At 40.1% G+C, this 21543-nt stretch overlaps 1 protein-coding gene across 21 annotated transcripts; it reads right to left on the bottom strand.

Moving 5' to 3' along the window:
- Window positions 1-944: 944 nt before the first annotated feature.
- On the bottom strand, window positions 945-20759 carry LOC102721570 (telomeric repeat-binding factor 2-like). 21 transcript variants are annotated; one of them, XM_015839731.2, is made up of 21 exons: window positions 20090-20759; window positions 19451-19878; window positions 18961-19118; window positions 18798-18864; window positions 18636-18716; window positions 18372-18494; window positions 17215-17342; window positions 15964-16050; window positions 15567-15879; window positions 15080-15390; window positions 14762-14846; window positions 14546-14673; window positions 11362-11430; window positions 10389-10477; window positions 9682-9753; window positions 9439-9541; window positions 9261-9335; window positions 5045-5170; window positions 3708-4678; window positions 1715-1813; window positions 945-1414 (listed from the first exon to the last, which is right to left on the bottom strand). In XM_015839731.2, exons 1-5 carry the CDS (start codon window positions 20541-20543, stop codon window positions 18666-18668), a joined length of 1158 nt encoding a protein of 385 aa, XP_015695217.1. In that variant the 5' UTR covers window positions 20544-20759; the 3' UTR covers window positions 945-1414; window positions 1715-1813; window positions 3708-4678; window positions 5045-5170; window positions 9261-9335; window positions 9439-9541; window positions 9682-9753; window positions 10389-10477; window positions 11362-11430; window positions 14546-14673; window positions 14762-14846; window positions 15080-15390; window positions 15567-15879; window positions 15964-16050; window positions 17215-17342; window positions 18372-18494; window positions 18636-18665. The 21 variants fall into 21 exon arrangements, with proteins under 21 accessions (XP_015695217.1, XP_040381663.1, XP_015695206.1 ...); XM_040525729.1 differs by having other exon boundaries at window positions 18588-18716; XM_015839720.2 differs by having other exon boundaries at window positions 15567-15695; window positions 15797-15879; window positions 18372-18716.
- Between the last annotated feature and the right edge of the window lie 784 nt (window positions 20760-21543).

A 21543-nucleotide genomic window follows, 5' to 3' on the forward strand; every position in this document is an offset into this window, starting at 1 on the left:
TTTTCATATATTTTTCTTTTGTTTTCCTTGATATCACTGCCTTACAAGTATTGCAATGCCGTCGCACATTTAAGCCGGCGCGAGGTCAAGGGCCAAGGCAGGGAGATCCCATGTATCCACTGCTTCGCGATCTGCATGCTATGCTGGGATTCTCTCCAGAACCGTGTTCGCAGTTCGGCCACGAAGAGATCGTTGGTGCGGCGAAGCAGAAGGCTTGGTCGCTAGCTGCTGGACGCAGACGGTAGGGTGTAGAGGAGTCGACGACTAGGATTTGAGACGATGAGGAGCTCGGGCCTTGGGGGATGATAGGAGGGGGCCACGGATGATATGGGTGCTTGGGGGATGATAGGAGGGGCCTACGGATGATATGGGTGTGGGAAGGGTTTAGGGGATTAAGCTCATATGGGTCATCCGTTTTGATGCAAATGGATTTAGCACGTTGGATGTATCATACGATGACGACGATGAGTAAAACGAGTTAGTGCACTACAGAGTATTAGTTATATGTTCGTGCTAACGCTACGACGATATTTAGTGATACGAATCAATTATGAATATGTTACGCCATTCGCTATCATTTATTTCATAATTCGATACAAACTCATTGCACCATTCCAAATGGCTCTACGACACTGCTGGACGCAGACGGCATGGTATGGAGGAGTCGATGATGAGTAGCTTGGGGAATGATATGAGGAGAGGGGGGGGGGGGGCACCGATGATAGGGGTGCAGGAAGGGTTTAGGGGATGACGTAGGCTCATACGGGTCGTCCGTTTTGATGCAAATGGATTTAGCCCATTAGATGTATCACATGAGGATGATGACGATGAGTAAAACGAGTCAATGCACTACAGATATGCTCATGCTAACGCTACGACGATATTCAGTAATACAAATCAATTATGAATATGTTATGCCATTCACTGTCGGCCATTTCATAATTCGATACAAACTTGATTGCACCATTCGAAATAGCTCTACGATAATTCATAACATATGTATTTATAGGGCATTTATAAACTAGAAGTTCACATAGCAACATACTTCCTGCTGCTTATATTGCAGCCTGCTAAGATCATGTGGCTCATGGTCACGACATTTCTTGGAATATTTACAAATTAATTCCACATGGTCATGGCATTCCTTGGAATATTTACAAATTTCCACATGGTCAAATATTTATAAACTAATTCCATATGGCAAGATGCACTAAAGATACTGAGTTGAGATATATCTAAGAGCAGAGCTCAGGGTTGGCCGACAGGTGAGCATTAGAATATGACTAATGAAAGGAATAGTTTGATTCACCAGGTAACTATTTAGAAAGCTAGAAAGACCAATAGCTAGAATTTACAGATTATTCAGGTCGGTCGTGTTCTTCCTCTTCTTCTGACAAAGTTTTGATTTACCCTGCTGTTAAGATTGAAAAATGAAATGGTATTAAATAGACTATTCATAAAATGGGCTAATGACCTTTTTTCTAAATGCAAGGAGATGCAATGGCAAAGTTTTGACTATCACTAAATGCAAACTTTAGAATCAATTCATTAATTTCTCTTTAAAAACACTTCCTATTTGCATATTCCTATAACTGCACAAGAGGATGCTCTGTAAGGGCAAAATTTATAGAATAGTATCAACATGTTCTTCAGGTGTTCCTAGGTTAAATGAGCTAATTTTAGTTCTAAATGACTATAGCATGAATGTACTCACCTCTGGCAGCCTGCTGACAAGGCCAACAATCTAGAAAAGTCTCACAATCCAGTTGTAGCTGTTGCTATCTAGAAAAGCCTCCTAATCTAGTTGTCCAAACTGAAGTGCAAATATATCCATGATATTAGAATTCTAATTAAATTATTATTTAAGTTACTTATATGCACTTTAGGGTGAGCAAAACCTAGTTTACATATTGGCATATGTAAATATTTTATATACAAACAATCATATGTAGATATTTTGGAAGCACAAATTCTATAACAGGAAGGAAACAAGGAAGCACTTGCACAGTATTGACGTAAAAAATGTGATCCAACATGTTACACACGAAGGCCTGAAAGTCATTTCTTAGAATGCTCGAGCTAAATTCTTAGATCACGTGGGCGTGCCAATCAGTTTGATCTTACAACTGACAAGATAAATAGTAAAACAAACTGATGTACGATGTAAGCTGATGTACGATGTAGTAGAACCTAGCTGATAGGCTGAACGATCAGTTGTTGAAAACTTGGATCGGCTAAAAATCAAATAGAAATATACTTGAGTAGTTGAATAAGCAATTAAATATTTGTTACAATCGACCAAAATGAATTATCATGTAATCCTCATAAGCCGATGCAACGTAAACAACTGCCGATCTAAATAAATCAAGCTGATTGGTGTAAAAACAATGTAGTAAGACAATTAACTACTCTATTAATGTAAATATAATAAACATGTAGATCAGCAAAGATCATCAACTATAAATGACTAGCAAACAGCCAAGATCTATAAAATATCTAGCCTGGATTACTAGGAATAATCGTAGAAGATCGGACCAAACCGAGACAGTTCAAGATCACACCTAGCAATATTAGGATAGATACTAAACATATCTAAATTTCTATCAGCCGATGGCCGATAACTTATCAATTGGTACTCCGATAAAACAATGAGCAAAATACACTGATATGATATAAATCATCTGATAAATGCAATCTATTAGATCAGACCAAACCAAGACAATATTAGATTAACTATGTCAAATAGCAAATATCAAACCAACGTAGATCAACCAAAGTATCGACAAGATCAACTCAAGACACGAAAGTGATCTAAGCTAAAACTGATACGGTAACTAGCAATCACATAACCAAATTAAAAGATCGGACCAAATCGAGATAGTTCTAATATCGCTGATACGATTACCTTGGCCAGCGGATGATACTAAACATATCTAAATTGCTATCAGCCGATGGCCGATAACTTATCGATTGGTACTCCGATAAAACAATGAGCAAAATACACTGATCTAATATAAATCATCTGATAAATGCAATCTACTTGATCGGACCAAACCAAGACAATATTAGATTAACTATTTCAAATAGCAAATATCAAACCAACGTAGATCAACCAAAGTATGATCGAACCAAACCAAGACAATATTAGATTAACTATGTCAAATAGCAAATATCAAACCAACGTAGATCAACTAAAGTATCGACTAGATCAACTCAAGACACGAAAGTGATCTAAGCTAAAACTGATACGATAACTAGCAATCACATAACCAAATTAGAAGATCGGACCAAATCGAGATAGTTCTAATATCGCTGATACGATTACCTTGGCCAGCGGAACGTAGAACTTACCCCTCCGTCAAAAATCAAGACGATGGATCCCCACGTCAGGTGCCAAGTTCTACCGGTGTTAAAACATTGTTGAAGAGGGTGATGGTGCGCCGAGAATAATTGATCTATATTATGATGTAGATAATTTACAATAACCTTGAACACACATATTTATACCCTCGAGTGAATAGTAGTCCATGTCGAACATGACACAACTAAAAAGAAATAACAAACTCTACTTAGACTCTAATTCCTATTGAATATAGCACGGTTTCCAATAGATAAAAAGAAAACAAACAAGTCTCGACCGTACTCTAATTCTCTTAGAGAAAGAAAAAAAATCTTAAACTAACTATAATTAATAGATAAAATTATACCGTCATGTCTTGGTCTTCACGACTCCCTGTTGAATTCAAACTTCTCTGGATAAAATTTCCATCGATGATGGTACCTTTCTCTATCCAAATCTAATAAGAAATTTTACCAAATTTTAGTGTTAACACATAGTGAGAAGCCTATTAGATTTCCCATCTAATTATATACATCTAGTCATCTTGGCACGATCCAAAAAAGTATCCCAATCTGGTTGAATTTATCCTAAACCATAAAGAGGAGGCAACGTCTTGCACACTGAGAAGGTTGTTAGATTCCCCACCTAATTAAATTGCAAAGAGGAGGCAACGTCTTGCCCCACGGTGATCTCTTACTACTACAATTTTGAACCACAATATTTCCATTTCACACTTGAAATTTTACATTACACGATTAAGGGAAATATGAAAACAAAAGATTCAAAATCAGGTTCACCTCAATTGCAGGTTCTGCAGTAAGCTTCTGTGACTTGATTTCAGTACAAGTTGTGCACTGTGAAAAACTGATTAGCCTACTTGACAAGTTGTACCACGTAATCATCTAACAAAAAGTTATTATACAACTCAGAAATGGTAATTTGCAAGCTCACACGAATGTTAACTGTGTAATACTAACAAGGAAAAATAGCAGGCATCACAAAATCAATTGCAAACATAAAAGGTATCAAAATAGAGATTTCATCATCCTGATGGCCAAGGTCCGATGCTTGTAAGGAGCAGTTTTATTATACAAACGATGGAGTTTTAATTCTTCTGTAAGCTCAGATGAAAATTTATGTTCCAAAATTTTTCTAAGAAACACCTTTCAGTCCATTGAAAAACAGATGAGGACATCAAATGCATTGTAGCAAAAATAGGGAGCAAAATTTAACATGTAGGTGGCAGTTAATTCGATACATCGTAGCAAAAATAGGAAGAAAAATATTTGAACCAGTATGCAACCTCCAAAGCTCCAAAGGGTAAAATTGAAGTTAAGCCTGATATGCAAACCAAAAGTCAAACCTGAGATAGAGTTATGAAAATTATTACATCACAACATAATACTTTGCTGATGATCTGAGTGCAAGGTAGCAGTTTGGGGTTTTTCTTCTAACTCTCAGTGGCGGGCGCAGGATTTAGACATTGGGTATTCGAAGTGATATGATGTAAAAAAAATTTACCCAAAATCTTGACATGTATAACATCAAACACTAAGTGATCATACTATATATATCATATATAACACGAAATGTCAAATTGAACCTAAAGTCATATTCCATCGAATTGATAACATCATACATTGTTCAACATATGCATAGTAACATGTAAAACATGGACAATGATGAAATGAGTAGAATTCTTACCATTTAGAGGACAACTTTACGACACTCCATGTTTTGAAAATAAGTTATGATGTCCTTCTTCAAAGCATTTCTTTATGAAAAAAACCTTCAAATCAACCGCAGGCCCTCTCCTTTTCATTTTAAGATCTAGAGTGAAAATAAAACCAATCTTCAATCAATCGATCATGCTTCAATTATTTTGAGTTAACAAATTGACAATGCATAAAATTAAAGCTCATATAAATATATAAACATACTTGTGCAACAAATATAAATGATTCAAAATATTCAGCTGATCAGCTCTGTCTGACTGTCTAGAGACTATTGTGGCTGCTGCTCGCTGCGCTGCCTTGCTGAAGCTGGTGGCTAGCCTACTGCGGCTGGGGATTGGGGAATAGGGGAAGTGGCCAGTGGGGAGTGCCAGCACGGCGGCACTGCGCCTGCAACCTCCGTCTGGCCGCCTAGCGCCTGCTGCCTGTAGCCTGCTCACCGCGAAGCTCCAAGCCCTAAGCTCGTCGTCGCCACCGACACGACAACGCCGACATTGCGCCTCAGCACCTGTGGCCTGGCCGGCTGGCCGCATGGCACGGTGGTGCCTGCTGCCTTCTCGCCGCGAAGCTCGCCGTCGCTACTGTCAGCCTGTCGCCAGCCACCGCCCAGTCACACACCGCAGTCCGCAGCGCCGGCGTCGCACGCCCGCGCGGCCGCGGCGGCCCACCTCCCACCTGACCGCCTCGGCTTCCTCTGCTGCCGCCTGCCGACCTGGCCTCCCTCCTTTCCTCGCGACCGCGACCTCGCCACACCGGCCCGCTCGCAGTCTCCAGCCGTCGCTGCCGGGACACGCACACGCCACACGGACACGAGGAGTCGGGACCAGGCCGCCCCTTTCCCCCAGACATTAGGGTTTTTTAGCTGTTTTGGGCCATGGGCTGAGCGTGAAATGGGCCAAAGGAAAGAAAGACGGCTCAATAAGCCAATTTTTGGTCTGTTTGGGCTGAAATACATGTTTTCTTTTATTCTATTGAATACATATAGGTATACATAGTATATAAATGTATTTTTTCGCAAAATCTTAGGTATACGTCTGAATACCCTTGAATTATAGCTGGGCCCGCCCCTACTAACAATTCTTATGTTCTTTCTGCAGAAAAGAACTGAAATAATTTGGGATTTCTATAATCGCTATATATGTTGGAAGAATAAAGATGCTAGTAACCAAATCATGGTGCTCCATCTAACACTTTAATTCTAGAACATGCCCAGTCTTATATTTGACATATTTCAGCATGTAAGCTAGACCCTAGACCCTCAACCCTAAAACCCTAGACCCTAATCCTAGACCCTAAAACCCTTAGGGCCCTAAACCCTAAACCCTACACCCCAAACCCTAACCCTACACCCTAGACCCCTACCCCTAGACCTAGACACTAATCCTTAAGAGCATCTTCAATAGTCTCTAAATTTGACTCTTCAAATGTCTATTTGGCCAACTCTCCATTTTATTTGTCAAGTCAAATTCATTGTTTGCTCCAACAGCCTCTACATCCATCATCTCTATTTTGAGTCTATGACAGCATGACCCATGTATCAGTCTTAATACCCATTCTTTTTCATCTTTCTCTCCATATCCCTCTTCCTCTCCCTCCTCTCGTGCCTTTCTCCTTAGGTCCTTGCGCTGCAACGGTGACGATGGCGGGACCTGCTTGTCACGCTGCTGCTGCTCCAGGTGCTCCTCTTCGGCCACCTCTACTGCTTCCTGCCTAGTCGTTCCACGTCGTCAGCCTCGGCGACCTCATCAACCCGTCGTTGGTGGCCACAAAGCTGGATCTGCTACAGGGGTGGGACGACTATCTGTTGACGATGGCGACGACGGCCTGCTGACGGCAGTCTAAGTGTCGCGACGGTGACGACTGCAGGAAGAGGCGACGATACGAAAAGATCCGTACAGCGATGGCCTGGCTCGCTCGAAGACTCCTGGTGCCAACGATGAACTACGGAGGAGGCGCCCGAACAAAGAAGGAAGCGACAACCTAGCTAGACAGTGGCAACACATCTACAGGAGGGGATGGGAGCAACGGCTGGAGGTGTAGGAAGGGGATGGAGATGGCAGCTGGGAAAAAGGATGGGGGAGGTGCAGTGTGGGCCCACGTATGGCAAGTCTGTTTGGTTGCTGTTAACACCAAAATTTGGTAAATTTCCGTATTGGATTCGGATAAGGAAAGATGCAACCACCGATAGATATTTTATCCGGAAGAGTTTGAATTCAATAGGGAATCGTGAAGACCAAGGCTTGGCGGCATAATTTTATCTAATAGTTAGAGTTAGGATTTTATATCTAAGAGATTAGAGTCCGATCGGGACTTGTTTGTTTTCTTTTATCTATTAGAAATACGTGTCGTGTAAGAGATAGAGTTTGTTATTTCTTTTTATCTATTAGGAGTCGTGTCCGACACGGATTAACATCCATCCGAGGGTATAAATACGTGTGCCTGGGGTCATTGTAGATCATTTACATCAATCAATAGATCAACTACTCGGCACATCGCCACCCTCCTAACCGAGGTTTCAACTTCGGCGAAACTTGGCACCTGACGTGGGGCTGCATCGTCTCGATCTCCGACGGAGGGGTAAGTCCTACGTTCCGCCGAGCCATGGTAGTCGTTCGGCTAGATTAGAACTGTCTCGGTTCGGTCTGATCTTCTAATCTAGTTGCGCGATTGCTAGTTATCGTATCAGTTTCAACTTAGATCACTTTCGTGTTTTGAGTTGATCTGGTCGACCACTTTGGGCAATCTATGTTGGTTTGATATTCGCTATTTGACATATTCAATCTAGTACTGTCTCGGTTCGGTCCGATCTAGTATATTGTGTTTATCAGATAGTTTATATCAGATCAATGAATTTTGCCCACTGTTTTATCGGAGTACCAGCCGATAAGTTACCAGTCATCGACTCATTGGCTTCATAGCAATCTAGATCTGTTTAGTATCTATCCTGACATTGCTAGGTTTAATCTTGAACTGTCTCGGTTGGATCCAATCTTCTATAATTATTCTTAGCAATCTGGGCTAGGTATTTTATAAATCTTGGTTGTTTGTCCGCCGTCTATAGCCGATGATTTTTGCCGATCTGCATGCTTATCATATTTACATCAATAGAGTAGCCGATTGCTTTACTGCATTATTTTTATACCAATCGGCTTGATTTAGTTAGATCGACAGTTATTTATGTTGCATCGGCTTACAAGAATTACACGCAAGTTGGGTTTAGCCGATCATAACACGCGATTCATTGTTTATTCCAAGAGATTCATTGGTATATTTATTAGCCTTATTAATCTTCATGTTTACTATAACCATATCGTGCTCGACTACATACTGTCTTGGTTAAGTCCAATCTCTGTACATCTAGTTCGATCTGGTTATAGGGACTTGTCCGATCAAATAAGATTAATAAGTAACTTGGCGGATTACGTTGGTCTAATATTTACTTCAAGTCTATTTCTATTGGTGTTTCTAGCCGATGCATGCTTTTTATAGCTGATCGTTCATCCTATCGGCTAACTGTTGTAGCATCAACATTCGATCGACTAGATCATTAGTTAACTATCGGCTCGATAGCTGATCGGCTTGCTTTACTGTTTATCTTGTCAGTTGCAGGATCAAATTGATTGGCATGCCCGCGCATCTTCTAAGAATTTAGGTCCTGCAATGGAGCTGTCTAAGATTGACTCCCAGGCCTTCGTGTGTAACACATCAGATCATATTTTTGACGTCAACAGCTGGCCAACTTTGACCGACTAGAAGAGTAGTTTGACCAGCCGGATGGCACGGCTTATGCGATCCGGTTGGCAAGTCTCTTGGACTGCAGATTCTCATCAAAATTGAAAAATTTTAGCTTGGAGGGCCAAATAACCAACCTATTAGAGATGCTCTAACCCCTAACCCTAAACCCTCAATTACCCCTAACATAAACATTTATGTTCCTCTACCCTAAAAACTGAAATGTTGAACATTTCAGTTTATGTAAGGGAGTGTGGAACTGAAATATTGAACACATACATATTAGCTCAACAAGGATTAACAAATTCCTAAGGGAAATTACTTGTGTGCTTGATAAGTGCCATAACTTTGAAGATTAGTTGTGTGAGCAAAAAATACATTTCAAACAATAAATAAAAAGATTTTTGTGCACACAAAAGATGAGCTACGTAAGTTTTGGAAAAGGGTTTGCGTACTTCATTCTTTAATGTCTTTGCAATGCAGTCCAATGTACTCTTGTATGTCGAGTCACCCATCATTCTTGATTTCACCTACATAGAAGTCATGTAGAATAGTTACATTCTATGAAAGAGAGTATTATGTAGAACATAATAAGACTCGAGAATGAGAGCCTAAATAGTATGTGCAACATACCACATCAATTGGAGCCAATGCTAACAGTCAAAAACCCAACACAAAGTCTAGCTTAAAGATGGGTAAAAATGTTATCAGTAAACTCAGGAAGTGCTAGAAACATCTGCATGAACGACAAATTGATGAATGGTACCGCAAAAGAATGTGACTACAAGAATACAAAGCAAAAGGATCAAAACGCATGTTTAAGTTGGTCGTAGCTGGCCAACTTATAGCATTAATTATAGCCTAAAGAATACAAACCTCAGCAGCATTAATTATAGCATTGTCTGCGATATTTCGACCAAGGCCAATCCACAAAGCTCCGATACCTTCCTAAAAATATGAAGATTTACGAACCTTGGAAATAGGGATACTACCTACATCCCAAAATACAAAACTTTTGGCTATATATTTGGATAAATGATTGACCAGATGTTATATTATGGGATGAAGGTGATAATATTTTTTTAAAAAATTTATTGCTCATTATCACCATGAATAGTAGCAACTTGTATAATTGAGGCACAGTGCATTAGTATAATGTTGCCCATAAATATTAAACTCAATACCATCAACACACATGTAGTTGCGAGCACATCTGAAAATATTATACATCCACATAGAATATAATGATATAGTATTATTACACTAACTTGTTCCTAGCATTAATAGGATCAAGACATAAGCATTTAGGAAAAACATGCAAGCATAACAGTTGTGTGGTTCATACATAAACATTTCATTTGTTCCATGCATGAATGCCACCAGTGAATCGGTGATGGCAAACTAAAAGGAAAGAGTTCTGGCTCTTGATAATTAATTAGCTACTGTATAAATTTGATGTTTTCCAAACTTATCCTGCTATCTACCTTAGAAAAGAACAGGGAGATAATATAATAAAGGAATTATTCACTAGACATGAATATTGAAATTAAAATGGACAGATAATTGTTTAAGATTGAACCCACCTAGTAGCAATCTGAGTAGATATTTGCAGGTTTCTCTCCAAGAACCAAGTTGACAGCAGCTGCACCCATTAGTGGAACAGTAGTGCAAACTACAAATTAAACACCCAACGGTTACATCTCATAACATTGTACGTTTTCAGTCTAAAAGTATGCAAACAGCCCCACAAGCTCATATAGCAGGAAGATTTCATCTGCACAGACAAAGGAAGAATCTCTACTAATTCAAGACTATCTTACATAGAACTAATGATTCTAATGAAATTGTTTATTAATGCAACAATGATCAACTAACACAGACCATAAAATTATAAATAAGCACCTAGCAGATAGTGATAATTTTACTCTAGCCTATAGTTACATTCTGGACACAATTCATGGCAAATTTTCTACATCTAAACTCGGCTCGAGATAGAAACTAACATTCTCGTAATTTTAGAGAGAACCTTAAGAGTCAATTTGTTGAGCAGTTCATGAGCAATGATCATAATGTCATCTTTTCTATACAAAAGATTATATATTATCTCATAATCAACCCAGGTAGTTCAGTAAGTGTTGAACTGAAAAAATGCAATATCGAAATTTGACAACTAAATAAATGTTTCAGTCATGACCACTAACGAAAGATGATCAATTATTGCATTTTTTCTGCATCCACATAGTATCAACTTCCATGAAATACAAGAGTCGACATTTGTCTATAAAATACTCTATCAAAGTCTGAAATGATCACATGTACCCCTACAACTGCAGGGTTCGAGCAACAGAACTTTTATCATTAATTAAAACGAGAAAAAAATGTACCCCTGTTATTGCCAATATCATTTTCTTTCTGTAACCAATTTTAGTTTTCAGTTTGTGCCACCCTGCTATTTCTGTTGTCTAACTGCTCATTATCCTTTTAAGTTCACTCCAATATGCTATCGTATTTGAAATAAAGAGAACAAGTAGCAAATGGAAGATATAGGTATCATACCTTAAATCCCATTGACGCATGAAAGAACTTTTTCTACTGTCAAAGCAATTGCCCTTCGATTGGCCAAGACTGATACAATCAAGAGATGCCTACATGTAAACTGGGTATTCATAGTAACAACAGAAGAACAGTAAAGGTAATCAACATAAATTGACATTTCGATATAAAAATTGGAAACTGGGTATTCATAGTAACAACACAAGATTGCCCAACAAACTTGAAGCAACATAAAACCATTTTTCATCATGAATTCAACGGCACCCTATGGATAAGCAAGGGCGAATATAGCATGTATGCATTGGGTTATTTGACCTCACTGACCTCCTAAGTTCTTATAGGGTAAAATTCAAATCGTGTTCTAAAACACAAAGTTCTCTTTACTGAATCATTAGCGCACCCTGCACACATACCTTGCCCAAACCCTAAACCCTAACTCTTTTACTCATATACTTAAATAGTTTTGTCTTAAGCTGTAATAAATTTAATATGACAAATGAAGATAAATTTAACTTTATTTATTACAGATTAATAAATACATTCTTTGAACACTATTCAAGTATATGGAACAAACCTAAAGTTGCTGTAATATATGTATAAAGGAGGATAAGGGGTTTACTACACATTTATCTTTAGAAATTTAAATCAGAGGTAACAGCGCAGTAATGTATGGTAATATTCCTAATTACAAACCAATATAAATCTATTAGGACGTGTTTGGTTCATGGAGTAGGTGGGATAGGTTGGTTCCATCTCTGTTTTGCAGGATGGGTTGGTTCTATTTTTCTGTTTGGTTGAAGGGATGGGTTGAACCTTATTTTTTGTTTGGTTGGAGGGATGAGATAGGATGTGGAATGAACCCATCACCTGTTTGGTTCGAGGGATGAACTTGAGATTGTTGGATGTGATAATGTCTTCACAATGAGTTAGTGAGGTTACCTCTAATATCCAAAATCAAATATTCAATACTAGGATTAATATATGGATAACCTAAAATAATTAAATGTATAGTTGTACATTTAAAATATTTTAAATAATTTTAATAAAATAAAATGGATATTTCACAATAAATAAATGATGTGGACATTTTACCATTAACTATAACCACAAATAATACATGGAATTACATATGTAATTTCACATAAATAGACACACAAATGACAAAGTGGCGACTAAACTCAATTTTGTCATGTTCTCAAGATATCATTCAATCAGAGCAACAGATAATCCAAAATTCAGACAAACAACACATTTGCTAGTTTGCTATATGACAACACAATATACCATCCACCATTTGCGACAGCCACATGCATTCAAAGCAAAAAAAAAAAGGTAAGAAGCAATAAGAATGATGTAGCATCCAGAGAAAAATCCAGAGCTACAACAAGTACAGCAACCCGGCATATAGCATCCCAGTCCCCTCCGGCGACTGCAAGTTCTTCAACCCACGGCACCAGCGATGACTCACGCCCCGTCCCATCCTCTCTGGCGGCGAGCTCTTCCCCAGAGCCACGTTCCCTCTGGCGGCGACAATTTGTTCAACCCAATACATGCAGCTCACAGCCACGTCCCCTCCCGTCCCCTGCGGCGGCGGCGGCGACCCCTGGGCCCGTCCCCTCCGGTGGCGGCGACTGCTTCACACCCTGGCGACGGCGAGCTCTTCTCACTGCCCAGGAAAGAGGAGGGATCCCAGAAGGAGGAGAGGAAGAGGAGGAGGAAGAGGAAGAGGAAGAGGATGGGCGGCGGCGACCTCACTTGGAGACAAAGCGGGCGCCGCCTCTGCCTATGGTGTCTGTTGCGTCGGTGGCGTCACGAGCAACCGAGACTCCAAGAGGTGCGATGCAATGCCCTCACCCCCCTCCCTCCGTGCGATGCGTGATGCCAACCCGTCCTAGGTTCGCCCCATCCCACCCCGTCCGACCAATTTGGTGGAACCATCCCACCCAACATATTGAAGGAATATTTTCTATTGAGTCCAACCCAACCCACTTGGTCCATAAACCAAACACTATCTAGGATGGGATGGTTCTATCCTATCCCATCCCATCCTTGCAACCAAACAGACCCTTAATGTTATAGCTATGTTACATCCAAAGAATATTTTGCAGATAAATTACAATTATAATTAGTATTATAAAGGTCTAGGATTTTTTTCAAGAGAGGTAACGGTGGTAGTAATGTATTGTACAGCACTGAATCTTATGATAATATTCCTAATTACAAATCAAGATAAATCTATTAATATTACTAGAGGAGAACGCGCGCCTTGTGCGCAGAACTTGTCGTACCAAGTAATTTGACATGAAATGCACTGTTGGTATCATGCTAATTTGACATGCAGTATCTGTGATTTAAGGCCAGATTAAATGGTAGGAATAATGAGCACTCCATCTTGCCATATATATCAACTGTTGTTTTGTATAGAACTGAGGTGTGGACCTCTTAATTTGTAGATTATATATGGACATATGGTAGTAAAATATAAGGTTTGGTGCCATACTGCTGATTTTTTTTTTAAAATCAGTAGCATATATAGTGTTCTGTTCTATACATGATCATACCTGGTACGAAGATAATTGCAGCGAGGAAATTAGATTCATAAGTCTTGTGTTCCATAGATAATGTAGCAGTTACCTAAACATTATATTTTACATTACAGACAGGATATATAGGTATATAGATGAGAGGTCCCTAAATATTTATATTGCAGGCTATTAGAAACCTGGCTAACATTATAGGACCAATATAGAAGTTCACACGTGTATACACACACATGCATTTCTTTCACTGTGTTACACATGCATTTCTTTCACTGTGTTGCATGCATTCCCAAAAGGTTTCTCTATGCTTCTTACTACAAGTGTAGAAAGCAAAGAGCAAGGAAAGAGAAGCAAGACCTTTTATAGAACCGATAGGAGAAGGTAGTAACAAAAATAGTAAGCACTAACAAGTAAAAAGAACCAACTTTCTGATCGTTGGAACATAAGCAAGTTAATGTCTGCACGAAGCCAACAACATGTAAACCATAGCAAGAGAAAAAATAAATAATGTAGTACATGAGGGCAAGCAACTAAGCAAGGCAGCCACAACATATACCCAGAAGGAAAATGAGAGCAAATGTTGTAAAGCTGTAAGCGAGAACATAATACACGATGGAGCAAAGAAGATAACAGAAAAGAGGATATACCTTGAGATAACTGATAGAACATGCACGCAGAGAGCAGGAAGATGGGAATAACTCCAAGCTGCCAAAAATAACCAGGAAGAAGAATCGATCAGAGGAAGAGGGTAATTGCTGAAGCTGCCCAGAGAAGACTGCAAGGCAAAAAGAAACCATCAGCGTGAATAGATATAAAGCAATATGTAAGGAAAGATTTATACAGGAAAAGGGAAAGAGTGTTACCTAAACTATAGCAGCCTCCAAACGTGGTAGAACGGGTAATCAAGACCCTTTGAAGATACAGCACAGCCCATGGAGATCATTGGTCCTAATTAGTAGATAAAAGCATACATTATGAAAAATCAAAATTAGGGGGGAAAATCGAAACAATGCACAGCAAGAACATACGTATGACCAAGTTAAACATCTACCTCTCCATTGCAACAAGTCAGCAACAAATAAAGCAACGAGTTCAACGCGCAAAAGAGCAAGCAGAGATGACAATGGTGGCAGCAAGCATAGATGAGGAGGTTGAAATGGAAAAAAAGAAAGAAAGAGAACCAGATGTGTAGCTCGCTGAGCAAGCGGAGACGACGGGGAGCGATGGCCAGCATGTGGAGTTGTCAGGCAGTCAAGCTGGCCAGCAAGTGGGGCTGTCAGGTTGGGGCACCGTGCACTGTGCACCTGGTCCACCGCACGAAATGCAGCCGAGAGAAGCGAGCCCACCCTGTCAGCTAAACGGTGCACCGTGCACCCACCGTAGCCAGAGGCAAAAAAGGCCCAGAAGGACGTGTCAACAAGCCGCTCTGTCCATGACAGAGCAAAATGCCACGAGGGATTCAAATCCCAGCAGTCTTTAAGACTTACATTTCCTGCAAACAAATCCCTTGTGATGCATGTATTCAACACGATTAATCTGAATTATGAAAGAATGGTTTACATCAGACATATATAGAACAAGATACAGAGACCAATTTGACTCTGGATCAATTAACATATTAGAATATATGAATTGAAGAAACTTTAAATAAAGCGACCATACTCTCACCATCTGATTAGCAAGCATGACGACAGTCTTTAACGAGAATTTCCTTCTGCAATAGTTGAATAGGTCCTCAAGGCTTGGCTCGAGAAGATCAATCACCATCACATTGTATTCTCCCACCACGCCAAACCACTTCAAATGTGGGATAACAGCCATGGCCAAGAAAAATAATGGTGCAATCATAGTGGGATTAACAAAGTAATATTCTGACTAAATGGATATGGACTACTGACCAATGAATAGCTGCCCAAACGATCCACTCCTGATCTTCTTGCCGAGCTTGAACTTGCCCACGACTACATGATCCATCTCCTTGCTGCTCTGATTCTATTCACTTATTTGGTGCCAAAGACCAAAAATCATGGTATGCACTTAAAAGGGCTCTAAACTTGCTACTTACTTGATGCTAACAGGACATGTTCTTCACCAAATCCATCTTCAACGCTGGGGCAATTCCACATAAAGTAAGGTGATCCGTAATCTTGAACTGAAAGCAAAACAAAGAAGATTAGATTGTGGTGGTAAAACAGTCCAACATAATTGGTCTGGATAACTACTATAATTAATTTAGATTGTGGTGATAAAACAGTCCAACATAATTGGTCTGGATAACTACTATAATTAATTTGGAATATTAATACACAAACAAAGGATCAGCTGCTTACTGTTAGACCAAAAGTATTATTCAATGGTGGATTTAATTAAACTAATTGTGCCTACCACCAGTCATAGGCCACATAAAAGAGGATTATAGGATAACCAATATAATTATAAGATAGCAACCACTATATATAATTTGTTCCTGTTGATTCCAGATAAAACAGAACTAATCTAAACTCTAGAGTAGTTCTCTATAGAGTTTCTAAACATTTTTATGGGTATCGATCAAATTTATCTTGTAAAAGGTGATCTTAAGATTATCTAGAAATACGAACTCAAGAGCTGTAATACGTGCAGTGTCCTGCTTTATCCAAAACATATTTCTTACGAGCCAAAATTTCTTAGCCCCATCGGCCTACTTTTCATTTCCCAGAACAATTGTATCATGATAACACATTGAGCATGGAAACATTCTCTTTTGTGTCTCCAAAATTCTCTCAGATTAAGTTATTGGACATGCAAAATCATGAGGCATACTTTACAAATTAATTAAGAAAACCTCCAGATTTAAGTTGGTCCTAAATATAAGAATCAGAATGGCTCCAAAATGTCAAGATAACAATATGTGTGGCAACCCTGATATGGAAATAACAACTGCATACAGCATCAGGTCTATTGTGGGTTGTGTACAACTAAATGAATGTATCAAGAAGGGCGATGAAGCATCTTTAATCAACGGAAACAAGTGTAAGCATGTCAAGATTATGAAATGAAGTGTATCATATGACAAATAGCATTTCTTTCAGCACACCTTCATCTTACAAACTCCTGGAAATGGATGATGAAGCTCAATCAGGCAGGTTTTCTGTAACTCAAGAGGCAGTACATTTACACGAAACTAGACCCGCCAAATGTACACATTCTAACATCAGCCATAGAGAAAGTACGATGTGTGATTCCTAAGGCTACATGCAGCATTCTTTGACATAAATGGTGTCATGCAATCATCAAATTCAGCATAAATGCTTGAGGTCTGAAACTAACGACTAACCAGCATTGGAGGATGCAGCAAGCGGTGATGAGCCCCATCTTTTACAAATGACAGATTGATTAGAAACCTCATATGACATAGGAAAAGCAAATTTTGAAGAATCACGGATCCCCGAATGTTGTAATCACCTGAAAAGCGATGAAGAAAGGAATCAATACGGATAAGCAAGGCGAATATAGCATGTATGCATTGGGTTATTTGACCTCACTGACCTCTTAATTTCTTCTTATAGAGTAAAATTCAAATCCTGTTCTAAAACACAATTCTCTTTACTGAGTCGTTAGTGCATCCTGCACACATACCTTGCCCAAACCCTAAACCCTAACTTTTTAATCATATACTATAATTTATCTTAATCTGCAACAAATTTAAGATTGCAAATTAAAATAAATTTAACTTTCCTTATTACAGATTAATAAATACATTCTTTGAACACCTATTCAAGTATATGAAACAAACCTAAAGTTGCTATAATATATGCATAAAGGAGGATAACAGGTTTACTACACATGGCATCTTTAGAAATTTATTATTCAGAGGTAACAGTGGCAGTAATGTATGGTAATATCCCTAATTACAAATCAAGATAAATCTATTAATGTTATAGCTACATTTCCTGCAAAGAACATTTTGCAGATATCTTACAATTATAATTAGTATTATAAAGGGTTTAGAAATGTTTTCAAGAGAGGTAACAGTGGTAGTAATGTATTGTACACCATTGAATCTTATGATAATATTCCTAATTACAAATCAAGATAAATCTATTAATATTATAGCTACATTTCCTGCAAAGAATATTGTGCAAATATTTTACATTGTTAATTAGTATTATAAATTTAAGCTAATTACTATATTTAACCGATGGGTGTTATAGTCGTGCGCACGCATGACTTACTCCCTCCGCTTCATATTATTAGACGTTTTGACTTATTTTCTAAATCAAACTTCTGATCATGTTTATAGAAAAAAGTAAACATTTTCACGGAAACCAAACATACTATTGAATTGAAATATATAGATTTAATGAAGCTAATTTAGTGTTGTATAAACTTCGTATTTGTCCTGAAAAAAGTCAAAATATTTTATAATATGAAACGGAAGGAGTGGTAATTTTGAAAACAAGAGACACGAGCTCAAAGATATCAGATACTAACTGGCTCATTCACAGCTGGCAGCACCACTGTATATTCTAGAAGGACTAACAACAATGCAGACACATGAAGATACAAGATAAATAAGGGTTCAGAGGAAGTTCCCACCAACATTGCTCTCCTCTCCTGTACAAAACAAGGGCAGCTGATAAAATACAAAAATAGCTGGCTGCTCCTCACAAAATCACAACCAAAATGAGGCACTATAAACATAGCTACCATCATCCATCCAAGTTCCAGAAGCATAACTAACAAGTCACTATATACCATGACAATTCCTCCTAAAGTAGGCACGCCTCAAACACACAGGTGTCTTTCCATATTTCTGAACTTGTCCTTCAAATCTACCTGCACACTCATCAAAGCAACCTTCACAACAAACAAACAAAAAATACACAAGCAATGGTATAAGCAAATCAAAGGACGTACTGTCGATCGATCTTCAAATACATCAGGGTATGCCATTTTGATATCTTTCCAGTTGCCTTTTCCATACCTATATTCACAATGAAAACTCATCACACTTAATGCATCAATACCATCAGAGAGCAGTCAATCCAAGAATGAACACACATGGATGAAAAAAATGTACTTCTTCACCCCTTCCAGCAAGGTTTTTTCTTGTATCTCACTCCACTTTTTTCTCGTCTTAAGTGCAGCTGTAGGAGAAGGTTTTGGTGTCCTTTCAAAAGCAGGTAATTGACGCTTTGCTGCAGGCCTTTCACCTCCAGGGTCGCCCAAGCTATCCCTCTGCACTTCAAAATACAATGAGATTCCATCATAATATTGCACAAATTCTTCGCTTATATAATATAAAAAGAAAACAACTATAATATAAAAAGATAACCAAACATGAATTAACATATGCTATGAGTAAACCCTAGCTAAACCAGTCAACACCTTCTCCACTCCTCACAAAAGGCACAGGTAATAGAAGCATAATGAAGTATTGAGGCAATTAGATTAACTAACAACTTCCAAGTACATTCGTGCAAACTGAAGAGCTAGCTAAGCATGTTGATGGGCTATTAGAATGACAACATCTAACACACAAAACCTTGGCAAAAGCATAATGATATCACCTCGTAAGTGATGGCAGTCGGATTCCTCTCCATTAAACTATGGTTAGGACCTGTGACTTGATGGTTCTTGATGTTGTCAGGGGTAAACTGTCCACTTATTTGAGGACAAATAACTTCTTCCATAAAGCTTGTAATATCAGGATCCTTGCCTCTAATAGATTCCGTTGTTACTGAACTTTCTTTAAGATGGTCATTGGGTGCTCCTTGCATCGACTCCTGTTGATGCCGAACGCCAACTTCTTGAGGATGATCGGCTTTAGCATTTTGTTTAACAGGACAGCCCTTATCTTTTTCTTCAGAACAATCAGAATCATTAGTACCGTTTGTTTCGGGTGCATTATCAACTTGAGGAAGCACTGCTGGATGATTTGTGGATGCATCCTGTTGTTGAATCTTCTCTAGAATCTCACGAGCTGTGGACTCTCCTACTGCAGAAAGGGACAAAGGTGGGTAAAAGAACTGATATAGAGAAGTGATTTTTCAGCCGCCCAGAGGCATTCAGTAATTTTCAAATGACAGCGCACCTGGAATTTGAGCTAAAACCCTAAATCCAGCGTGTACATTTTGGCAGCAACAACTAAAATCAGGCAGGCAATCAGCGATTAAGAGGATTTGAAGATTATGAAAGGAGATGCCCACCGAGCAGACGAAGCTTTGAACGTTGTGCGTGGTCGGCGTTTGCCCAAAACTGGAGGGCCCCAGATCCGACGATCCGTTCGGCCGCGATCTCTAGCGCGGAAGGAGGGAGGCTCGCCCACTCAACGTCGAGAAGACGCTTGAGCTCGGCCACGGCCGCGGCCGGGAGGTCGTCGGCAGAGGCGGGTTCGGCGAGGTGCTGAGGAAACCAGGGGGCAAGGTCAGGCTCGGCGAGAACGGCTCGCGCCTTGTGGAGGAGGGAGGGGGCGTCGACGCCGTCTGTATCAGAGAGGGCGGCGTCGAGGGCGCGAAGAGCGAGGCCTGCACGGAGGCGCGGGGAGGTGTGAGGAGAGACGGATGGGAGGGAGGCGAGGAGTGCGGTGAAGATGGAGTGGGGGATGAGGCGGTAGCCGGCGACGAACTCAAGGATGAGGAAGGAATCGGCGGGGGTCGGCATGGCGGCGGAGAGGTGGAGCAGACGGCCAAAGCGGAGGGCGAAGAGGGAAAAGAGAGGGAGGAAGAGGCGAACGGTGGCGGCGCCGGTCGGGGGAGGCGGCGGCTACGGCCGGGAAAGGCGACGTCGTCCGAGGAGGCAAGATGGCGGCGTCGGCCGTGGAGGCGATGTACGGCCAGGGGAGGATTGGGGATTTAACTATTTGCCGCTTTACGTTAGGCTCCAAATATCCCCTTTAGTCTTGGCAATGTTTGTTTCCAGGACTTATTTAAGTCTATGTCACATTAAATAATTAAAAGTATTAAATATAAATCATTAATAAAACTCATCTTATACGTCTACTATTTCGCAAGACGAATCTATTGAGTCTAATTAGTCTATGATTAACGAATGTGATGCTACAGTAAACATTTGCTGATCGTGGCTTAATTAGGCTTAAAAAATTTGTCTAATAAAATAGCCTTTCTTTATCTAATTAGTTTTGTTATCAGTTTATATTTAATACTTCTAATTAGCGTTTAAACATCTGATGTGACAAGGGACTTCCAAACAATCGCCTAGTCTTACAGATTTGTCATCAGAGAGAGTCGTTTTCTTAACTGTTTGCCACTTTTGTCCACGTGGCCTGTCACCGTGGAACGCTACCGACGATGATGACGACGAGGCTGGAGAGTGGAGGTCGGCGACCGACTAGCGGACGACGGACAGGTGGGGCGGTGGAGCGTGGATGGACGGCCAGCGGCCAGCGACGGCTTGCATGGAGGCGAGGAGCGGCCGGGTGGGGCGTCGTGTCGGCGCGCTGCCCCTAGCGGCCGGGTAGGCGAGCCTCAGCCGACGAGGTCGGTGTCCGTCCGAGTAGCAAGGAGCCACCGATTGGCCGACAGCACCGTGTCGCCCGAATCTCGACGGCGTCGCCTGAACCCCGACTCCCGACGGCAGCTCCAAGAGTTGCTATCCCTACTTCTCATCCATGTTTTTTGGCAAATTAAAAAAAAACACCTTC

This window comes from Oryza brachyantha, chromosome 7 (assembly GCF_000231095.2).
Source record: "Oryza brachyantha chromosome 7, ObraRS2, whole genome shotgun sequence".
NCBI classification, from domain to species: domain Eukaryota; kingdom Viridiplantae; phylum Streptophyta; class Magnoliopsida; order Poales; family Poaceae; genus Oryza; species Oryza brachyantha.